The 23,517-nt window shown below is 41.0% G+C and overlaps 1 protein-coding gene across 2 annotated transcripts in view; it reads left to right on the top strand.

The window, feature by feature from the left end:
• Window positions 1-23,517, top strand: part of LOC119243551 (zinc finger protein 474) — a 55,949-nt gene that overhangs the window by 31,723 nt on the left and 709 nt on the right. For both annotated transcript variants that reach the window (XM_054694496.1, XM_054694497.1), the window contains 2 exons: window positions 16,128-16,308; window positions 19,048-19,345. In XM_054694496.1, coding sequence (XP_054550471.1) covers window positions 16,128-16,308; window positions 19,048-19,199 — 333 coding nt within the window. In that variant the 3' untranslated portion in view covers window positions 19,200-19,345. The remainder of the gene's footprint in view (window positions 1-16,127; window positions 16,309-19,047; window positions 19,346-23,517) is intronic.

The following is a 23,517-nucleotide window of genomic DNA, read 5'->3' as shown; positions in this document are numbered from 1 at the left end:
TGAAGGAGGGCTTACTTAATGAATCTAGAAACTTAATGAATAGCCAGTGTTTCTGCTCCAAACACCAGCTCTGATATCATGATCCTGTCTTCATTGCGTCCAGGCAGCTTGTTGTTTAAGCCCAGGTCACCTTATGTAAGCAGATACAGTGAAAACAGGTGGTATAGGCCTAATGTTTGGGACACCAGAGACAGAGTGTTGAGAGTGAAGACAGGAAGGAATCCAGGTTAAGACCTGATAAGAAAAGAAAAATAAAAACAACTGTTTCCTGAGGTTAGAATTTTTTCTGGCCTGTTCAAGGTGATTTCCTTTAAAAAAAAAAAAAATATTTTTTACGCGTATAAGAACTATGGTGTAAGCCAGAAGTGTGGTGAGAAGATTTACCAGAGAGAGTGGAGAGCAGCACAGCAGAGGGCGAGACAGGAGAGGTCTGCTGCGCCATGTGGATCAGCTCCCTGGCCGGCCAGGGATTGAACTCATGCTGCAGAGGCTGCAGATATCTTGATAGAGTTATCTTTAACCTGTGTATCGCCAGGGAGGCCCCCTTCTTTTTTTGATTGTAAAACTTCTTTCTTGGGTTTTCCCCCTGAGGTGGGAACCTATTGGCATATAAGTTGTGGGCAAATCAAACATTGGAAATCGCCCAACTTCCAAGTTCCAGGTCAGATAGTGTCTGTGTTTCCATTTTTTCCCCTCTCTACTTATAGAAGGTGGAAAAACTGAATGGCAGCCTCAATTTGTGGGTTTTATTATTTTCTCTCTTACCTCCCATTGTTCCTTTGTTGCTTCATTTTATCCTGTGACCAGATGTCATCAGACCAGAAGTCATCAGACCCAGGTTAGACCTGGGGCAGCCCTTGGTCATTTTCCTCAAAGAAGGTTGTTCTTTATAAGTATTTCTCAAAAAAAAAATTTGTCAAAAACCTCACCTTCCTACCAATATCCTGCTAAGGGATCAGAAAAAAATGGCATTTTATCTCAATGTGAAAAAAAAAAATAGAAATCTTCAGCTAAAAGAACCATGTTCCTTTCAGAAAGAGAGACTCTAACTTGGAATTTGTTCTTTAACCTATGTCTTTCAACATTGTATCTTAGGTTGAGTAATTAAATAACTAAAATGCCAATTATATATTCAGAATACTCAGTTCTTTTTAAAATAAGATACATGAAGATATACTTTAATATTAACATTTCCTAATGAATGGCCAAGTCTTTCTTGTGAAAAGAAACAAAATCAAACTCCAACTCTTAAGTATACCAGACCCTCTAATACTTGGCCAATAGACAGGATGGATTGGAAAATTCCTTTACGTGGCATCCAGTCATTTCCAAAAACAATTTAGGTTCAAACAACGATCCTTCCAGATGTGACATTTGGGTAAGATTGTTTGAAAACACCACAAGTAAATGTGAAATAACAGTTTCTAGACTATCCAACTCTGCAATTGTTGAGGTTTGAAATTAAAGTATGAAGTTACTCCTATATATTAAAATGCTATTTATACTTTGTCTGCAAGCCTGGGGGAATGGAAACTTAATTATACACATTCAGTCTCAGTGAAGTTGGTTGTGATTGTGTTTTCAATGGCCACAGGCAAAATTCTCACTGGGAAAAAGGAGTCTTGGGTGACAAATTTTGATCTTTCCTTTCAGCACTTTTTGCACCCTCTCTGCCCCTGTGAACCATTGATATTGTCGGGAGAGAGCTGGGAGAATCTGATAAACTCCATAGAAAGATCTCTTACAAGACTATTTGCATTTTGAAAGAGACTATGGGAAAAAGGCAGTGCTCAATCCAAAGGCATGAACTTTTAGAGTAGCCAAGAGAGCAGAAGTAGGATATCTGTGGGTTTCTCTCAAATCTAACCTGAAGTCTGATTCTGGACACACACAGCAGAGCATGGTAATCTGCTGACCGCGAATGACTTACCTGAGTCACTGGAAACAGCTGGAATTAGGCCCAGAATCAGCTTAGAGTCACACAATGAAATTGCTTACTGTTGAGCAAATCACTTCCCCTAGCTTCAGTTTTCCCGCTGCAAGAGGTGATATTGAGAGAATGCTGCCAGGAAGGGTGCCTGAGGAATCCTCACCTGTGAGCTTCTGCTCCACCTCACAGTGGCAGTGCAGTGAAAGGCAGCATCTGAAGACCCAGTATCTATCTGAGTGAAAACCAACTTCACCGCTTACAACTATGCTGTGCCTCAGTTTCCTGCTTTTTAAAATTGGAACATTGACTCTGGCTCAGAGGATGACTCTTGATCTATTAAGACAAATCATGTGACCTACTTAATACGGGCTATGGTACTTAGTAAATGTTAGCTGCTTCTTGTTCTAACATTTTCAGTGTGGGGATATCTACAAGAATATTCTAAAAGAGGTTCTGCTCTTCTTTCCTCAAGTCAGTGGAAGAAAAACTCACTCTCTCATTCCACATCCAAACTTTCTGGATTCTATGATATGCCCTGTGCACTTACCACAGACATCTCAATTATTTGGCCTAATGGAAGGGATCAGGAGTGTGGAAAATCTAAAACAGCAGTTAAAGGCCCAGATTCTTTATGTTTAGTTTTGTCATGTGGAAGGAGGAGGGATGTTTGCTGATGTAAGGACACTTAGTCAAGCGGCTGAACAGCTACACAATCACATAACAATTTCCTCAGACCCTAGTAAAAGAGGCCCTATTTTCACACCCTGGGATCCATCTAGGATTGGGGGGAGACAGAAAATCCTCCTGCAAGAAATGACTTGAGGATTTCTTTTGGTTTGTGAGCATGTAATCTTGGACACCGGGCTCATCCCTTACTGTCAGAGCTTCTTTTGCCTAAGGATAGGCTTCAAGCCTCCTGTCAAATTCTGTTGTAATTGCTTTAATTCTTCAAGCCAAACAGAGCAGGGAATTTTCAGTGTGACAATCTCTAATATATCACTGCACACTTTATTTCTAAAATACTTCCCCTACTCCCTGTAAACTTTTTAAATTTCAGAGATTCAGTGCTTTGATTCACAACATTAACTCTATAGGAGATTCCAGATAAAATGCCAAAATTCCTTAGGTAGGTAACAACCTTTTTTAATCATTGGCATATTAATTCAAACAGACACAAGTTTACCTGATTTTTCAGAGATGAGCTGTAAGGCAAATACCTTTTACTGGGGAGAAAAAAGGGGGAGGGAGTGGGAAAATTGATTGTTCAGAGTCACAATCTGAAACGCTTTCAGACTGGGTGGCTATAAGGAGTAGTGGTGTCTGTGGTATTCTGAGAGTAGGTCCCACCCCCTGGAAGAGTACGATAATCATATTTTTAACTTTTTTTTAAAAAGATTTTTTTATTTATGCACACAAGAACTGGGGTACAGGCCAGAGGTACAGGGGGTGAGAGGATTCGCCAGAGACAGAATAAGGAACAGAACAGGCAGGCAGACTGGCCTGCAGACAGGTTGCACCCTGGCCAGCCAGGGATTGAACTCAGTGCTGCAGAGGCTGTGGGCAGCTTCATAGTGCTGTGCTTAACTCCTTGCACCACCAGGGAGGCCCCATATTTTTAACTTTTAAGAACATTGTTTTGATAAGTAAACACCCCTGTCTGCTAGCTGAAATGGCCTTCAGTCCTTCAGTTTACAATCCGAGAGCCAGAGTATGAATCAGATGGTAAACAGTTCTAAAGCATAGCCTAGATGAAGGCTGTAATGATAAGGAGACAGCCTGGGTCATGAGGAGACATCTGTGAATGCCAAAGAGATCCGCCTAGTTGTAGGCAGGAAGCAGGCACATTCCCTTCATGCCTGAGCTTGGGTAGGTAGCTCATCTTCACTGGCCAACCACCCTTGAATCATCTGGGGGAGCCTCCCGGACAATGAGGCCATCATCGCCACATCCGGAAGCCAAACCTTCTAAATTTTATAGGGCCACAGTAGTGGACGATCCTAGGAAGTCCACATCTGGAGAATGGTTTTCAGAACTAGCCTGATTTCAGGTGGGACAGATGTTGTGTATGCCAAATGGAGATCTGTCAGCTTGACTGGTTGCCCCCAAGGAAAGTTTAGGACAACATGAAAAATATTCCCCAAGTAAAGGTGATGAGTTGAAGGTGGTCAGTTCCATAGCTAAGGTCAGTTCTTGGCCGTGTACCTAGCACAATGCCTGGCTCATTGTCCATCATCAGGAAGCACCTCCTAAGCAACAGCATTGGCCTACAGTGCAATCACCTCCTGAGAGAGTCCTTTCATCCACATGCCCTTCCATGCAGTGAGCACTAGTCTCCAGAATACATGTTGTCTGTGTTCTCCTGGTGGCTGTTCCTCACAATGCTACTTCACTATCAATATTTAGACTCCAGGGTTTTATTGGCTTTGGTGAAGATAAAAATATCTGATTAAGCTCAGCTGTTGACAAGACTGGCCATTCTGTATTCATTACCAGCCATGCTGCATCTGAGGAATAAAGCGCATCAACACTTGGGCTGGCTCTAGGGCACATGCTGAGACAGGAGACAGGGTGAGGACTGTCATGTATGTCTCCATTGCCACCATTGTTTTCCATCTTGTGACATGTATCATTGCACATTCATGATCACAACCACATGGCTGGACAGTGTCTTAATCTAAAGCCACTTTTTTTCTAATTTACTCAAAGCTAGTGGTTCAGGCCAATGGTGACTGTCCCTTTCAGATCTCTGTCTCACCTCTGAATTCCAAGATTTCTCTTTAGCTCTTAAATTAATGAATGTTCCCAGATGAACACAGGCCATAGGCATGTTAGGTTGCAACCCAAAAATAAGTAAATAGACCATTAAACTTTTCGCTTTTTTGTTTCCAAGGAATGTGCAAAACATATTACTTGGGGGAAAAGAGTCAGGCATTCCATTTGCATACATATTTGGTAATAAAAAAGATGTCTTTTACATTTTGATATGGCTGCTTTGGCACAGTCCCATAAAAATAGCTCCTCAAAAAGAATAGCCAACTGCTTCTATGACAGCAAATAAATTTAGCAAACTACTGCTTTCTAATGTGTGAACTCAGCAGGCTTCATCTGTTCACTGCAGGCGGAAAGGTGTCATCGTACTTTTGACCTTCTAGAGTCAAAGTTCTTCACCCTCTTTTTTCTAGGGGGTTGGGGGGAAAATGAGCCTGAAGATGATCATGGTAGGCTGGAGGGAGGTCAGGAGCAAAGCTGAGGAATATGTAACGGACTGAATAGTGTGAGGCAAAGGTTACTGCTGAAGCAAAACGAAGACAGTGATTCACTGACTTTATATGAATTTTGTATATGTGTATATGCACGCCTCTCTCACTCAGTAAGGTAACTTGAAGTTCCTCTTACTGGAAGATGAGAAAGTAGTATCAATTAGATTTAAACAGACCAGAAGCCATGCTCAAGGCACAGAGGGACAGTCCTGCTTCTCTGCTCTCCATCTTTGCTACAAGACTCAGTCCCTGATGCTCTGGGATTGAGAATTATCTGGCTGATGTTGTGCATGAAAGGAATCACTTTCTAGTATACTTTGGCAAAAATGTCCCAACAAATGCAATAATAAATTTTCTAATTTTCTCTAGTTCTTTATTTTTTTTTCAGTTTTCTTCTGTAGTATTTTCTTTTCCTTTCTTCAACTGGAGAATTTCTTGGGAGACAAAGGGCTTGCAATCTAAATTTTAAAAATATTCTCTAGCGCTTGGCAAATGTTAGTCTCAAATGCATTATTGGATGTTGGAACTTCATTGATCAATATGTTCTACTTTGAACTAACGGGATGGCTTGCATGACAGTGCCAACATACTTCCATAAACTAGGTCTGCATGAGTGTTTTCATATCAATTTAATTGAGGAATAATATAAAATAATAAACTGCCTCAATTTAACACATGCAATTCAATGAATTTGGAAAGTTTCACAATCTACACTGTTATCAGGATGCAGACCATTTTCACCATCCCCAAAGATTTTTTTTTAAGATTTATTTATTTATGCAGACAAGAACTGGGGTATAGGCCAGAAGTGTGGGGGGTGAGAGGATTCACCAGAGAGAGTGGGGAGCAGAACAGGCAGATCACACTGCTGAGGGGAGCAGCGGGTGAGACAGGAGAGGTCTACTGCGCCATGTGGGCAGCTCCTGGCTGGGTATCGAACTCATGCTGCAGAGGCTGAGGATAACTTCACAGTGCTGTGCTTAACCCCTTGCGCCACCAGGAAGGCCCCCCAAAGATCCTTTATAGTCTATCTTTCTTTCCACCTTCAGGCAACCCCTGATTGAATTTCTAACCACTACAGATTAAATAGAATTTGCTGTAAATCAAGCACTATGTACACTTTCGTGTCTGGCATCTGTCAGTATAGTGATTCTCTATGTTGGTGCAAATAACAGTCATTCTTTTTTTTTTCCCTGCTGAATAATCGCCCAATGGATGGTTGTATTCCACTTTGTTAGCTGTTTTGTGTATAATTCCAGTTGCTTTAGTGCTTTTATTATCACTGAAGAGTCCTGTCTACTTCAGTGACGGCAAACCCAATTTATATTTCTCCAATATGGAAGCATCAAAGTGCACTAGACACGGACATTACATATTTGCCCCATCGGGCTCTTTCGTGGATGGGTTTCTGTCTCAGTGGTGTTAAGTACTCACCCTGGCACCCATGTCTCAGCACACTGATGATGATCGTTAGTTCCATTGTCCATTCTTTGTGACTCCCTTAGCAGCTTAATGCCTGAACTTGGCTGATGCAAATCTCTTGGTATAGAAACTTCTTACTGCTGGTATTGTCACTTCCCCCCTGACCTATTTAGATTGCAATGGCAGGAGGATGAATCTGGGGGTCACAACCAAGGTGGAAAGGTGGGGAGTTCTTAGCAAGGCACTTACCTCTGACTAAGAATTCTCCAGATGTGTCCGTTCATGTTACAGTAGTGTAGAGAATAGAGTCCTCTAATTAGTCGTTGGCTGTGGATTTTAAAGCTTCTGTGTTGACATACTACAATACCATTTAACAGTTGCTAAAAAGGCCAAGATGTTTGACAACTTGCTGGAATGCATTCACCCCTCATCAGTATAGTTGCATTCATTCAACAAAACCACTTCAAATATCACCCACTTCACAGGCTTCCAGTCAAAACTCTTCCCTTTCTTCCTACTTCAGGCTCCCCATCATGGCACTTATCAATTATGCCTTCTAATTTAATTAGTAGTTAAGATGCTTGTCTTCATTGCTATGGAAAGCTAAGGACTGGGGTTTCCCAAAACTTCCACCACAGTGAAGGTGCTTTACCCAACTAAATGCTTATTGCCAGAAGGAGCAGGTGGATAAAATCATGGAGGCAGCAGAGTTGAGGACTGTGGCCTCTAGTTTGGGGAAGGTGTTAAGCTTGATGTGGTTAGAAGTCCTGTTTCATGGAACTAAGGTTGACCATCAGTGAAGTCAGTATGAAAGGTTTGATGTTTATTATGCAGCCCCAGAGAACCACAGAAATTTCTGATACCATATCAGACAGGCCAAGTTTGCAAAAAATGGAGATGGGGGGAGATGGGGTGGGGTCAGTTGGGAGGTTAAAAATTAAAAGGTGATTTGTCAGTCTAACCACAATGGGCAACTCAGGACCCAAGGGTGTTTCAGTTCATTTATCCCCAAACTACCTCTCTGAATGCTACTTTTGGACTCAAGTTGGCTAATATTGTACAGCCCCATTTGCTTATTTGTGAATTCATCTTTTTGCTAAAATATCCAGATCAGGAAAATAAGCCTGAACAAAATTAAAATATCTGGAGAGCTATATTAAATTATCTTATTGCAGAAACAGATTCAAGCTAAATCCTGTCATCAGATTATTTGTCCAGGCCTTTGTTACTGCTTTTAAAGTAATGGAGCACAATTATAGAACTTCAACTAAGTTGCATTATATATGCGTTTAACTCTTGGGTGTTTAATTATAAACAACAAAATGGAGCAGCATTATTAATGTAATTTAAAATCTTGATAAATATTTTAATTTTACATTGTGCTTTTATTTCATGCTATGCAAAGCTGTATTATTTCCTAATAATAGAATTCTGACTCCAGTTACTACTAATTGATTACAATGCTAAGCTTTATTATATACAAAACCTTGAATAACAGTTTTTGTCAGTTATTTAAGGGATTTAATTTGGGCTCCACTTGATTTTTCCTTTTAGCACTGATGTTATTACCTTACCCCTGCTTACATTTTGACTCTGGAATTGATACTCTCTTCTACTATTTGGCTATTATTACAAAAATACACTTTTTAGAATTTTAATTCTAAATAATTCACGTTATTAGGAAAGTAAAATTTAGAATAAAAATTACCCCAAGTTCTCCATAGTTTGACCTTCGTGAAGAACATTTTAGATATCGCACTCTGTACAAATGCATATACAAATCAATAGACATACAGATTTTTCAAAAATGAAATAATCATGCTCAAATTATCACTAATAGAGATATTGTATTTAATTTTACTTGAATTTGACAAAAAGAAACCAAAGTGAAACTGATGATATTGCTGAACTTCTGAAAAATATGTTTTCACTAAAGGAACATTGGTTTTTATTTATTTATTTATTTATTTATTTTAATATTTTTCTTTTTTCAAAAAAGATTTATTTATTTATAAATAAACCAGAGGCATGGGAGGGTGAGAGAATTCACCAGAGACAGAGCAGGGAGCAGAACAGGCAGAGGGACCAAAGTACACTGCTGAGGGGAGCAGCAGGAGAGACAGGAGAGATCTGCTGCACCATGTGGGTATCTCCCCGGCCAAATGGGAATTGAGCAGCACTGCAGAGGCTGTGTACAGCTTCACAGCACTGCACCCAACCTGCTGCACCACTGGGAAGGCTGGGAATATTGGTTTTTAAAAGAACCCAGTGAGGTTGAAAAACAAAAATAAATGGTTAAAGGAATTGGTAAAAAAAAATTTTACTGCATATTCCAATTTTATAAAGTTTTAATCAACTATTTTTATTGAAAGTTTGGGAATTTAGTACCATTAACATATTTGTACTTCTCCTTTGCCTGCCAATTTTTTTTAGGGTGACCAGTATTGCTTTATTTTTTAAATTGTTTTTTAATATTTTTTAAAGATTTATTTATACATAGAAGAACCGGGGTATAGGCCAGATGTTCGGGAGGGTGAGAGGATTCACCAGAGACGCAGCAGGGAACAGAACAGGAAAACTGACTGAAACACACTGCTGAGGGAAGCAGTGGCAAGACAGGAGAGGTCTGCCATGCCATGTGGGTATCTGCAGCTGGCCAGGATCGAACCCGCACTGCAGAGGCTGCGACAGCTTCACAGCGCTGCGCTCAACCCACCTGCGCCACCAGGGAGGCCCTAAATTAATGGTTTTTGATTGAACTTTTTTATTTGTTTACATTGTTAATTTTTGTACAATATTTTATTTCTCCTCTCAGGTGTAGTCCCCATAAATCTCCCACCACCACCTCACCTGTGATCCAACACCATAGTCCCTTCTGCTCTTCCCTCCCCTGTCCTGCCAATTTTTGATCAAGTATTTTAGTTTGTTGAGTTATACTTTTTATATTTTCTTTCTAACAATAATTTCTGTAGTCATTTTGATTTAGGTCTATATTTAAATCAATTCTTTGCCTGTCTTTCAGCCACAGCTCCAATAATTTTGAGCTTTTTGTTTGCTGCTATTATTTCATTCCTTGCTATTGTTTCATTCCTTGATGGTTTCTATTTTATTAATTGAAGTTTCCAAAGGGGAACAGAGGTGGAATGACTACAAAATTCCTTGAGTAAACAGGGGGCACTTTAGAGAGCAAGGAAAGAACTATTTAATACCTAATCAAGTAACAGGTATCCCAGAAGCTGTTCTAGTCCAAACAGAACTTAAGATAACCCAGCAGCTAGAGGTGGCATATTTTGTAATTTCTTGCATGCTTACACTCTGGGGCATTTAAATAGTGCCAAATGGCTTCTTACACAATGGAGTACCTATCTGAAGAAAAAGTTTGGCTCTAGCTAAATAACCAATAGCTCACTTCCTGGGGTTGATGAATGGATTTTAGGAAAACCTAAATTCCAGTTGAAATCATATCCATATTCCATTTTTCTGGGGAGATCACCATAACTATCATTAGATTTTCAAAGGGACCTATTGCCCCATAAATATTACTTACTAATTTCTATTTCATAAAAAATCTCCAAAAAGCTGTATCCTTGGATCATATTTTCCTAACTCCCCTGCTATATGTGTAACTCTCCTAACTCATACAACTATACTTTCTTGCTGCTATTGCTTAGGATTTATTGTGGTTGGATGGTGTCACTCATGTGGGATATAGAGAAACAAAACACAGGGACTGACAAAACTAAACCAAAACAAACACTAGAAATATGACTGCAGAAAGGAGGCTAGTGGAAAAGGGAGGAGGAAGTAGAGTGGGAACAGCAGGGTGGGGAGCCCAGTGGAGAATAGGGGAGGACACTGAGGAAGACTTTGATAGTGGGTGTGGGGCAGTGACATACATCTGAGGAAGTGTGAACCTGTTCCCCTCAATCATATAAGCGTTGTACACCAATGTTACCTCAATTTTAAAAATAGGAAATAAACAAGTATTTATTTGCGGGTTGATATATCAGAAATGACCAAGTGTTAGAATATTTCTCATCTTCTGTAAAACTGCTAGTGATGACTTCCATTTTTCATTTCAATCTCTTTCATTCAGATTCATGCAATAATAGTTCATGTTAGAAATATTTTTCCCTTCGATCAATTGTTACACTTCCTCCTATAGCCTCCCATAGTGACTGAGTTTGTCGTTGACTGTAGTTCCCTTTCAGCCTGTGCAGCCAGGGGGGTCCTGAAAGCCACATGACACTTTCTGAAGTAGGAAACCTAGTCTCAGTTTCTGGAACCTAGTCTCGGTTTCTGGAACCATGTCTTCCATCAGTCTCTCTCAAGTTTCTCCACCAAACCACCCTTTTTTCTTGGTCCTTGCTTTCCTGATGTCGTCGCAGCTATTTATTTTAAATTGTCAACCTAACCGAAATGATAACAGGTCAGCTCCACTGGTTAGGAAATTAGTTGTTAAATGCTTTTCCCTTTGCACGACACAGTCCTCACCTAACAGGTGGAACATGAGGTGTTCCTGACAGTGCAAAGATATTAATAAAAAGATTTAAGAAAAGGACTGCATGGAAAATAAAACTATAATTCCATTCGTGGCCAACAAAATGATTAAAAACATATGAAAATTAGTGGATGCACATTAAACACACACACACCCCCCAGTGCTTTCCCTAATGTGTTCAAATGCCTCTCCGTCCAGCCTAAACAGACTTTCTCAGGGAAGTGACAGAACAAAAGCCAAATTGTGATGAACGTTGATCAACTTTATGGGTAGAGGCACCAGTGGCCCCCATAAAACAGCACCCACCTGAAATAGCATTTGTGTAGATTCAGGGATTAAGTTCTTAGTCTTTCAGCCTGATGCTAACAAAGTAATTCTGCTTCCCTGATATATCTGAAATGCTGACAGGAAAACTGTTGATTGCATCCTTTGCTCTGCAGAAACTTTAGACTTATCGACTTCCCCTTTGGCTTCCTTTGATTACACTTTGCTGGAGCTGATTGGCCCTGCCTGGCAAGGCTCCACGTAGACAGCCCCCCTGGGCAAACTTTCCAGTGTCCCTTCCTGGCTCTACTCTGTCTGTCACATTGGCATGCCAGCCAAGAAGGGGCCTTCACTCTAGCTGCCAGGGTGCTGGTCTCTTCTTGTTCTTCCTCTCTACCTCCCATCTCCACTTGCATTTGAAAATGTTGGAGAAGGAGGCTGAAGATTAAATCCTTGGCAGTTAGGGTAGTAGCAATAACCACAAGTTGGAGGATGTCCACTTTTTTCTGGAAGTTTGAGACCCAAATTGTGAAATTCATGAAAAATAAAAGAACTTGTCTTATCTCTGCTGAGACCCATAAGGGATGCATTTTTCTCTTGTGGCTGGGATGCTTGCACTTCCCAAGAGCATGGCTTAGTAGTAAGATGTTCAAAATCCATGTTGCAGGTTCAACTGCAGTTCAACCACAAATACAGAGCGTGGGGCAAGCTCCGGAAATACAGAACATCTTACCCTTTTTATGCTGTTCATTTTCTCCCACATCCCTTGAAGTTGCTTTGTGCATGTCTTCTGCCCTCTGTGTCTGCTTGTTTCCTTTTAATTTTTTTAAAGAAGACTTTCTGACAATGTGACATGAATGTCTTCATTTATGGTCCACGTCATTGATTTTGCTTGTATACTTGGTTAAATACTTTCCATCCTCCCACGTTTTGAAATAAATGTATTATTATCAGAGTAAAAAGAATTACATCTTATTTTTTAACCAAAAACCTCTGCATTTAATTAATCTTTAAATTAAATAAGCCTGTAAAAGTAAATAAACCAGTGAGGAACTTTGGGATATTTTGAAAATTATTGTTTATGCTGTATCTTTTCTCTTAGGTCTTAATTTCTCCAAACTGTTTTTAAAGTCATTTTTCAGATGTTAGACCTTACTACATGTTTAATATCCAGGAAGGATAAATAACTATTTCGCTGTTTTAAGGAATAGGCACGATTCACTATAGAATAACAAAAAATGCTAGCTTAGAAAATATTTTTAATTGATATAACATTGGTTTACAACACTGTACATGATTCAGATTTACAGGATCACAACTCTCAGATGTATGTTACCACTCCACATCCACCAACAAGGCACCCAAAGTCGTCCTGCACCCCTACCCCCCATTGCTCCCCAGATGTCCCCTCACCCTCTGGTAGTAATCTATAGTCAGATTACTAGGGTTTGTTGTCAAATAATGTGCTTTTAAGGTACCTGGACCATCCAGGGAGTAACATCTTTGTCCGTTTTGCTTGGTCTGTATTAATGATGGATTTACTCAGGTCAAATCTTGAGTTGAATCTGAATCTTTTTTCTGCTTCAGTAAGTAGAAATCATAAATGTGTTTTCTTCTGATTTGGATCCTGCTATGTGCTCTTTCTACTGCAGGTGTAAATCCTAATAGTCTTAGTTAAAGCAGCCTGATTCTAAAACACACACACATTTTACCACCTTCTATCCCCCAAAGGAGACCATACTATCCACTAAATGTTTTTTCATGCCACCCAGTGCTACTTAAACACATATTGAAAAAGGTCATTGAATACCACTGAAATTCTTGCAGCTCAACTTAATTGGATTTTTTCCATTATTGGGTGAGTATTCTTCCCCAGCTGAGTCACAATCACCTTCCCCACAGTGCTTAAACTCACTACTTTCCCTTATTCCATTTCCCAGAATTGAAATCTCTTTATTGTCTGAGGATCACTTTGCATCATACTTAAAAAACTAAATTCATCTTATGTGAGCTTCACCTCTCTCCAACAGCCTTTGTCTAACTCCATCTGTTTCCGCTCTCTTCCCTTTCCTCAAAGGCCACCTTCTCCACTTCAGGCCTTAGTCCCATATCCTCCTGTCTCTCTAAGAGCTTGTTCTATTCATTATCTCTTTCCTCTTAGTCGTAGTCCCCCACCCCTCTCACACATACACAACTCTAACCTCAAAATAGCAAATGGAATATTTCTTCTCCTCTACTTATCTCTCCAATTTCCTTTCTGTGAACTTTTTTTTTTAAGATTTATTTTATTTTTATTTTTTAAAGATTTATTTATTTATTTATACAAGCACTGGGTATAGTCAGAAGCGCGGGAGGGTGAGAGAATTCACCAGAGCCAGAGCGGGGAACAGAACAGGCAGACTGATGAAATACACTGCTGAGGGGAGCAGCGGGGCGCGGCAGGAGAGGTCTGTCGTGCCATGTGGGACCCTTGCCAGCGGCCAGGCATCGAACCAGCACTGCAGAGGCTGCGGGCAGCTTTGCAGCCCAGTGCTCAACCACTGCGCCACCAGGGGAGGCCCTTAATATTTATTTATTTATGCATACAAGAGCTGGGGCATAGGCCAGAGATGTGGTGGGTGAGAGGATACACCAGAGACAGAGTGGGGAGCAGAACAGGCAGATCTACTGAAACACACTGCTGAGGGGAGCAGTGGGCAAGCCAGGAGAAGCCTGCCATGCCACGTGGGCCACGTCCCTGGCCAGGGATCAAACTTGCGCCACAGAAGCCGCAGACAGCCTCACAATACTGCATCCTAACCCCTTGAGCCACCAGGGAGGGCCCCTCTGTGAATGTTTTAAAGCGATAATCCTCTTCTGCTGATCATGAGCTACTAACAATGTAGTGTTTATCCTTCCCACTCCACCAGAACTAACTCTCACAAGTCACTGGTATGTCTTTAACCTGTAACCAAATCGCATGGCATTTCTCACCCACCCACTCATATACTTGTAGCATTTGACAGAATTGATGACACCACCTTTCTGGAAACCAGGTGTTGGCAGCACTCTGGAGTGCCATCTGCCCTCTCTCCTTAACTGCAAATTCCCACCTTTTTCTGTCTTTTCTGACTACGTTTTCCATTGCCCAGTTTCTTTCATGTAGATATTCTCCCAGGAATTTTCTTCTGTACGTTTTATTAATAGCTCTGTTTTTGAATTTTTGAATGTGTGAATAGCACTAAAGCTCTGATACTGAATTGCAGGCTTCCTTTTCCTTTTTGGCTTGATTGATTCACATTCGAGTTCCAGCACCAAAGCAGAACAGAATCCCATCTTTCCCTCCTGCCCCAGCCCGTCTTTCCTGATTTCCTGCTTTCTGTCTATGACATTGCCATCTCTCTGTGACCTACAAGGAAGTATTGGTGTTGGATCCCTGGTTTCCTTATTCCCCTGGACCAAATGCACACACGTTCATAGATATACTGTCCTGCTCTTTGACAGTGCAGACTCACTTGCTTGAAGCACAATTATCAGTTATTCCCCTGCTCAACAGCTTTCTATCACAGATGAATTCCAGATCTCTTGTTATATATTTTATTTCATTTTACTTAAGTATTAAAATAATTATTAAAAAATAATTTTAAATCCTTGAGAATCTAATATCTAGGACATATCTTAGTCTGGTTATATTTAAGATAGTATCTGAAGGTGATGGTCCTTTTTTCCATGTGTGGTGTCTGTGTGTGTGTGTGTTAGTGTGCTTTGTAATTTTGCATGCTGGACATTTTGTGTAGAACAGTAGATTCTGAGGTTAATTACACTCCTGTCAGAAATGGGTGTGCCTCTTCAGCCATTAGGCTGTGAGTAGGAATGGTTGTGTCACTGCTGTAGTTTACAAGATGTGAGCCTGTCTGTGCTTATGTTGAATGCATGACAGGTTTTACACCCCCCCCCCAGTGATAAACAGCTCCTGCCTTGTACTCTGGGTAAGACCTTGTCTAATTCTCACGCTGCATTTGGGGATGTGTGTGTCCCCTACATGTCTGCAACACAGAGAGAGGCCCCTTAGTGCTCCCATGCCTCCTTCAGTCATAGACTGCTCATATCTGGTCCTCAGGGTAAAGCCCGAATCTCCAGCCCTATCCCCACATTCAAGCAGCTTCTTGAATTGGAGGGGGGTTTTCTAAATGTGCCAGCCTCTTCTCAATATTAGACTATCCCCTCTGCAATTAGCAGGTGTCAGAGCAGATGGGTGGGAGATTTAATGTGGACCAGCCCTGCAGTCTGCACCCAGAGGGCCCACTGTCGGCTGGCCTGCTCCTTTCTCTGTGGCAGGCATAGAGTTTGAATGTAGAAGGTGTCCCTCGGTACACTGGTCCACCCTCAAGCTTAAGCAGCTAGTCCTTTTAGTTCTCTTGTTTATTTTTCAGCTTTGTATCTCCAATGGGCTCAAAATTTATGATTCTACAGGCTACCTGGTCTGTTCTCATTGTTCGGCAGGGAACTACATTTCTTATAACTTTCTGTATCCTGCACAGAAGGAGAATATGGAAATGTGATGAGTGTTTCACATTGTCCTTAAGATTCGCTGCTCCCGGGAACAAATCCTAATAAAAGGATTTGAATTCAGGAAAGGTTAAAATTCATCAGATGGTTGGAATTTTTTTTAAATCATTTTGATTTTCTAGCTAACTGGAATATATTATAATTTTAAAATATCACCTCCAAGCCTGAGCTTTATCTAATACATAGTTTGTATTACTCACAGCCAACCATGATAAGGCGTCCACCAACAATTGTTTGCTACATTTGTGGTCGTGAATATGGAACAAAATCTATTGGCATCCATGAGCCACAATGCCTGAAAAAATGGCATAATGAAAACAACTTGTTGCCTAAAGAGCTAAGGAGACCAGAACCAAAAAAACCACAAATCAGGACCATCACTGGTAAGTTTTAGGAAAAAAAAAGGTTCTTGGTTATATAAGGGGAGACTTCTCTACACTAACAAGAGTAGGGGTATTCTTTTCTTACGTGTTCAAGGAACTGAAATCCACATCCTGTACTGTTATGGCTACAGTCACAGGAAAAATTTATGGAACTCCTACCGAGAGTGTTGTCTTCAGATGCTGAGAAGGAAAGAGTCCATGTCTTGGCAAAAACAGTACAGGCAGAGGGACCTGTCTAGAATTTACTATGGTTCCCCAAAGTTATCTTCCTATATATCAAGCATAACAGTTAAAAACACACAAAGCTTAAAAAAACCTTTGTGTGCATCTGGAAATATATTTTCAAATATGAATGTTTGTGTTTGTAACACAAGCATACCAACAATTGTTTGCTACATTTGTGGTCATGAATACACAACAAAATCTATTGTCATCCATGAGCCCCAAATGCTTTTGGGGTCAAATAGCCAGATTACAAAATTGAATTAATTGGTCCACATGTGAAACAAGGAAGGTGAGAACTCTGGTGAGTCTGAAGCGCCAGCTCTGTCTATGTGAGACAGGTGGCCCCCGAGTTCCATGTGAGGGCATCAGTAAGTAGGTCAGCCTTGTGCGACTATGTCTTTCACTAAAAAATAAACTGGAAATCTAGACATCTGTATGAACGGTTCCTTTTTTTTTTCATTCTGTATTTAATATTTTGTAAAATACTGCAAGCCAGATGAATCTGGGACTCCATAAACTGCCAAATGTGGCCTCCTTAGAGAGTCTTATGCTCATTCATTTAGGTAAAAGAATAAAGTAGATTGAAGAAGAGTTTGACTGTGTGAGCTCAAACTTGCTCACATTTCTGCATTGTCCTTTCCTCAGGTAATCCCCTGCTTCTGCTTCAAAAGAAAACCTTTGTTGGTTTTAAGTGGATGGTCACTCAATTTATCCATCCTCCTCAAGTAACCATAGATTTGTAGCACATGAGGTACCTTCGAGGTCATTTGGTCCAAAGCACTCTTGTTGGAAATGCGAGCCAAAGAGTTTTCTGACAGCCCTCAAGAGATTTGCATGATAAAGTTCAAGATGCTGCTAAAAGCAACTATTCACAGTGCTTGCAAGAGGCAGCATCAGCATACAGAGGAAAAGCGCTTCAGACAAAAACATGCAGCTATTATAATTGAGATATGCCCACAAGGAGAGTGTTTACCTCATTGAAACTCTCTTCCTAACAGCTCTTATTTGGTCTCAAAAATGTGCTTCCTTAACTTACTATTTTTATTACTTTGTCTGCTTGCGCGTAATCATGAGAAGCCTAGAAGTGATGAGAGAACTAAGTGGTTTGAAAACCCTGGTGGATTCACTATTGTTATTAACTACACATGGAATAGGCAGGTCCTATGACTGTTCTCCCTGCAATTTTCCTCCTGGAGGCTACGCTATGAAGCTGTCCTTACTCTGTAAGCAGAAAATCCCATTCCTGTTTCCATCCCATGGATTTACCGGAGTCAGAGAGCTCAAATAGCCCTTCCTCCAGATCCTAAGTCAAAGCTGTAGGCAAGAACCTTGAGAAATATGACTGATCATCTTCAATGAGAATCAGCGAATGCTGTGAAGTTTTTGAATCCACATTAAAACTGATATGAGTAAGGAGAAAGTTAGTGCCCTTCTTTTTTCTACAGTTTTAAAAGGGCTCAAAATACATATTCATAACCTGCATAGAATACGATACTTGTTTTAGCCAAAGGAGAAATACTAGGTTGTTCTGGAGTTTAATTTCCCATGGAGGGGAAAAAAAAAAAAAAAAGAACACTAAAAGTAGGCATGTAAATGAATCTTAAGTTTTTCTATAGTTGTGTGACCCATACACAGAAATCATATGAGAATTGCCTGGGTTTTAAGGAAGAAATATATGCTGTGAAAATGATCAAAACTATGTAATATATTTTTGAGTGCCTGGAAAAATTTGGAGGACCTATTTTGAGTGATTCTAAGACATAGTCAATTTAATGTACTCAAGTCATTCTATTTAAATAAGGTTTATTAAAGCTAAATCCCACACTGTTTCTCTAAAATAAAGCCAGATGCCTTTTTTCCTATGCTGTGCCAGCGAAGATTATACATCGCTCAGCTGTCTTTGTTGTTTGTTTAAGGACACTTTTTTTCATCAGATTAACTATTCTGTTTGCATTCTTCACTTTAATTACTTAAGTTTGCTGCAAGTGTAGGGTCATAAAGAAATGGTACATTTTTAGGATATAATTCATCTTAAATTCACTCTCAACTGTCAGTTTTGGCCTCTAGGAACATTCCACTGAAGGATTACAGAGAGGAAAATACAAATACATGTTCTTTTCCTTTGTAAGCTTATATTTAGAGTCAACTGAAAGAAGGCCAAGAGTTATATTTGCAAGATAATAATGTGTAAGCAAAGATGTTAATAATTAGTGAAGAATGCATATCATAGCATATAAAACAATGTCTTCCCCTTTTTAAAATTCATGGAGTGAAAAACCTCTGTTTCATAGCTAACTTTGCTCAACCCTTGAAAGAGTGAGCTGTACTTTTTTTTTCTTTTCTTGGCAAAAGAAATAGGATTTGTTTAAAAGCCTCAGTCAACAGGTATTTCCTGAAAATATTTTCCATAGAAAGTATATGGGAATATAGTTCTCTAGAATGAAAGTGGATCCATTTTTACCATTTTCTTTTCCTTTTCTTTCTTTTTTGTTCCTTTTCTTTTTAACTTTCTAGCTAAAGGGTTCTATGATCTTGAAGCCTTAAATGAAGCTGCTTGGACAAGTGCCCAGAGCCAGCTGGTTCCCTGTAATAATTGTGGGCGTACCTTCCTGCCAGACAGACTGATTGTTCACCAACGATCCTGTAAACCAAAAGTCGCCAAGTAAAGCCCTTTCTCCCTACAGCAGCATTACAGGAATTAAGTCTTTTTGTAAGAGATTGGGATATGGCAGAGAGGAGAAAAAGTAGGTGAGGTGAATGAAGCAATAGGGAAAACTGGAATTGAACGAAGGCAGGCTAGCAGGGAAGCCAGGTGAGTGCTTTGGGGACACAAGTGTGGCCACGCTGTAGTGGGCTGATGTGCGCGTCTCAATGAGCATGTGCGGGTACCTGCATAGACGTGGGGGCATGTCACTCACACGTGACACACGTCACATTAGGCAGCATTACAAGCACGCTGTTCTTCATCAGAGATGGCTTTTTCGTCTCAAGAACATTTCAGAGCCAACTGGTGCCTTTCCTCCCATTCTATTTTCCTAAACAAAATTTTGAATCTAACAATTAGGGCTATTGTTCAATGAACTGAGGTTTTGGGTGGCAACCTCAGGCTACTCCTTAGTCCCAGGAAAGACTGGATGCCTTCCCATCTCTCTGCATTCTGAAATAAGGTGCCTTTCCCTGTTTTTAATTGAGTGATGGATTGGGATTCTTCTTCTAGCTATGAAAGCATCCAACAGGAGAGACTTTCAAAAGATCTGAGGACAAAGTACTAGAATCGTACTGAACTCATTCCCCCTTACCGATGGTGAGGCACGCTCCAGATCCAGTGCCAACCTCTGTCAGGAGATTGCTGCCATCTGATTCATCAAATGGGTGGAACCAGCTCTTTTCCTTCTCTGGATCAAGTCTAGTAAGAGTTCTTATTAGGGCTTATAGGTGTTTCATTGTTGAGGTCTGAAAGCCTGCAGGAAGTGGTATGCCTCCCCACCCAGGGGCCTCGCACAGTAATGGGTTGTGGTACTGCTCTGGATTTCAGTGACCTTGAATGTGTATTCACAGAGGTGGGGCTTTTCTGGGAGGGGGCCAACGCCTGGGAGGTGCTCTGCACAGGAAAAGTCTGCTCCCCCAGAAAGCATGGCTTTGCCTGGCCTCTCAGTCATTTTACTTGAGATCTTTGTTCATTTTATGGCTGAATTTCAGGACTATTCTGGATCTAGTGAGTGTATGCAAGCCTGGCATTCATGGGACCTTCCACAGCACAGTGAGCTCCAAATGAAATAAGCAAATTTATCCAGTGTAATATTTTGGTCCCACATCTCCACATTACAAAAGGGTTGGTTGGGATAATGGTGCCAATCACTTGGCTTTCCTGGCCTATGCCAGAGGAAACAGGAGAGGAACTTTTAAAAAGTCTCTTTTAGATACCTCTTTAGATTCCTCTTAAATAAGATTGTCATCTTGTGAAACACATAGCATGTAAGGACTCGAAGTTGATGGCTTAGTGCTTTCATTATGTTAACAAAAATGACAACAGCTAATAATACAGTGAGCACAATGGTGCTGTGTGAATATACATAGCTTTCTATAAATCCCACATCAGCTTCTTAGGTTTTATTCTTATGTTATACATGAGGAAACCGATACTCAGACTAAACGGCTACTTCAGGGTCTCACTGAACTTGAGTTAAAGGATGAATTAGGGAAGCAAACTTGGAAGTACTGGAATTCCAAACCCATAATCTTCTCCTTTGCTCTTTGTGTGCTAGATACCACCATTCATAAATTAACCCTACGAAAACACACATGATCTCAGAAATGAAAAAAAAATTAAATTGTTTAGTAATGAAGGCAGTGGGACTCTTACATACTGGCATTTTGCTTGCTGGCCTTGGTTTATCTTGAACCAAAGTAAAACTACAAAGTAAAACTACGAAGTTTGAACTACACTGTTTTTCAAAAAACCCTTCTGCAGTGTTGCTAATGGTCAAATGTCAAAAAGCCGGGGAAATAAAGCAAGAGCTCCAGCTTCAATTTTGAAATGAGTTGCCACTTGAGAGATTCATCGACACTTTGCTTTAAAAGCATGACACCCCCACCCCTTGCCATCCCTGACCCCAAAAAATCAAAAAACACTTTACCTATCTCAGCTATAGAGTCTGTGAGTTCTAGACTTGTCACTTTTCTCAGGAATGGTGAGCCAGCTAAGCCTCATCACAGTGCTGGCTGTGGGACTCCACTCTGTTCCACTTCAGTCCATGACATTATATATGAGCAGGTGCAGTTGTAATGACATCATTGAGAGAATTACCATCCTTTATCAAGACAAGTCCCCAAAGCAAAAGCAAGTAATTTCTTTCACGTTGGTTGGCATCTGCTGGAGCTAAGAATTTGAACCTTAAACTGGTTCCCATAGGTACTCTCCTAGATGAGGAAAAACATACACTAGATGAAGGTACAGGGCTGTCTTACTCTTGCCACTGTAATTATTGTTGGGGGAGCAGTATTATCACAGACATCCACAATGGTGCAATTCCTTCGCTGTCTTTTATGCAGTTACACACACACACACACACCGTAATTGAACTCCCCCTTAGTTGAGGTCACAGGAAGAATTCCAGGATTTCTCAATGCCCATGTGTATGTTGAATTCACACAAATGTTGCAGGCCATATCCCATCAGAGAGGAAGAGCAGGGGCTGAACAAGCACACCCTAGTAGCGGGTGTGGGCAGGAAGAATGTCCTCCCGCGGAGGATGTGGAAATGAGGTACAGCTCTATTATGGGGACTATTCGGGCAGTTTCTTCACAAGCAGCTTGGAAAGTACTTATTTCCAATGGGCGCCTCAGGATGACTCCTCAATGACAGACACTTCAGACTGGGAAGTACGATCCTGAGTCACCTCATGGAAAAAAGAAGCTGGTACTGACGGGCAGACCCAGGTGTGAACAGATTGAGGGCAGCGACCCAAAGTTGCTGAAAACAGCCCTGTACAATCCGTGCTCGCCTGTTCTAGACATTAGTGCCGTCCCTTCTTTACGCTCCTGTCTAAGACAAACCCATGTGGCTCTAATGCCAACTGAGGTCAGGGCAGGAAGTTCAGCCCTTTCCTTCCCTGGCCCGGAGGAGTGCCTTCCCTCCCCTGGCCACGGTCCACCAGCCTTTATCATGTATTGCTTTCGTCTGGCCCACTTGAACTGCTGTGCCTGTTTTTTGCTGCTCCCGCCCACTTTCTGTGAGCATTGTGGCCGGAGATGAAAAATGAGGTTTTTCCTGCACTTGGAAGAAACTACACAAAATGAGAAGCAGTCAGATTTCCAGAAGGAGCCAAATGGGATAATGTGGAGAGAATGTATAGCAGGGAAAACACTGCTGAGTTATCCTAGCATGGTGCACCTGTATGTGTAGTTCTTTTTAAATTTTGTTATCAAAAATTTCAAATAGATGCACTCATAGAGAAAGGCACAATGAGGTCTCATGTTCTCTGTGCCCAGGGAATTTGAGGTTGAATTTGAATGATTGCCATTTCAGTTACTACTCTGGGGCGCAAGCGGAAGGCCTGGTGGCAGGGAGAAGATGTGGGAGAAATTCCAGGGCCTCTTTGCCAACACCTTTCTATTCCCTCTTAGGGAAATGTGAGATTCAAGCAGGGTGGATAAAACCAAGCCTGAGTGTGATTTTTTAAAAAAAGGAAACCTGCCGTAGGCCTCACAGGCCAGGTATGTCCTTGATTCACACTGACCCCCCGCAGCCCAGGGCTTTTCAGACGATTCTTAGTTCACAGTGTTAGGCAAAGCTAATGGATCCCAAAAGTGTTGACACCCTAGTTCCCAAAACTTCTTGTGTATTGTTAAAGTGAAACTTGTATTACTTGACATGTCACAGAGACTTTACACATGGGATTGAAGTTATGGACCTTGAGATGAAAAGATTATCTTGTTTTCTGGGGTGCACCCCGTCTAATTTTGTGGGTTCCTGAAAAAGAAATAAGAAAGAAGAAAGTGAGAGGGATGGCAGAGTAGGAAGGTGCAACTCCCCGCGGCTGGTTTTGAAATGAGGGGAGCCATGTGTAGCAACCAGAGAGGCCTTTGGAGTGAAGGGGAACTCCAGCAAGGAAACTGGAAGCTCAGTCCTCTAACCACAAGGAATTGGATTCTGCCAACAACCTGAAAGGACAAACAGATTCACCACTGAAGCCTCCAGGGTGTAATGCAGCCCAACAACTTATTTTTTATCTGGGTTGAACTTCTAACTTACAGACCTGTAAAAAAATAAATGTGTTGTTTGAGCCACCAATTTGGTGATAATTTCTTGTGGCACCACTAGACAACCTTGTGTATGTGGGATAGGGCAGCCCCAATAAAACTCCTTTGAAGTTTTTGAGGTACAGCTCTCAAATCCATGAGGGGCTCTGGTGACCTTCACTGCTGGCATTAATGAGGAGGTAAATGACCATTTCACTGGGGCAGGTAACCCAGGGAATACCA

The sequence above is a fragment of the Talpa occidentalis genome, unplaced genomic scaffold, assembly GCF_014898055.3.
Source record: "Talpa occidentalis isolate TD23 unplaced genomic scaffold, MPIMG_talOcc4v2.1 talOcc4.13, whole genome shotgun sequence".
Classification (NCBI taxonomy): domain Eukaryota; kingdom Metazoa; phylum Chordata; class Mammalia; order Eulipotyphla; family Talpidae; genus Talpa; species Talpa occidentalis.
The sequence above is the reverse complement of the archived record's forward strand: the minus strand, read 5'-3'. Positions and strand labels throughout refer to the sequence as shown.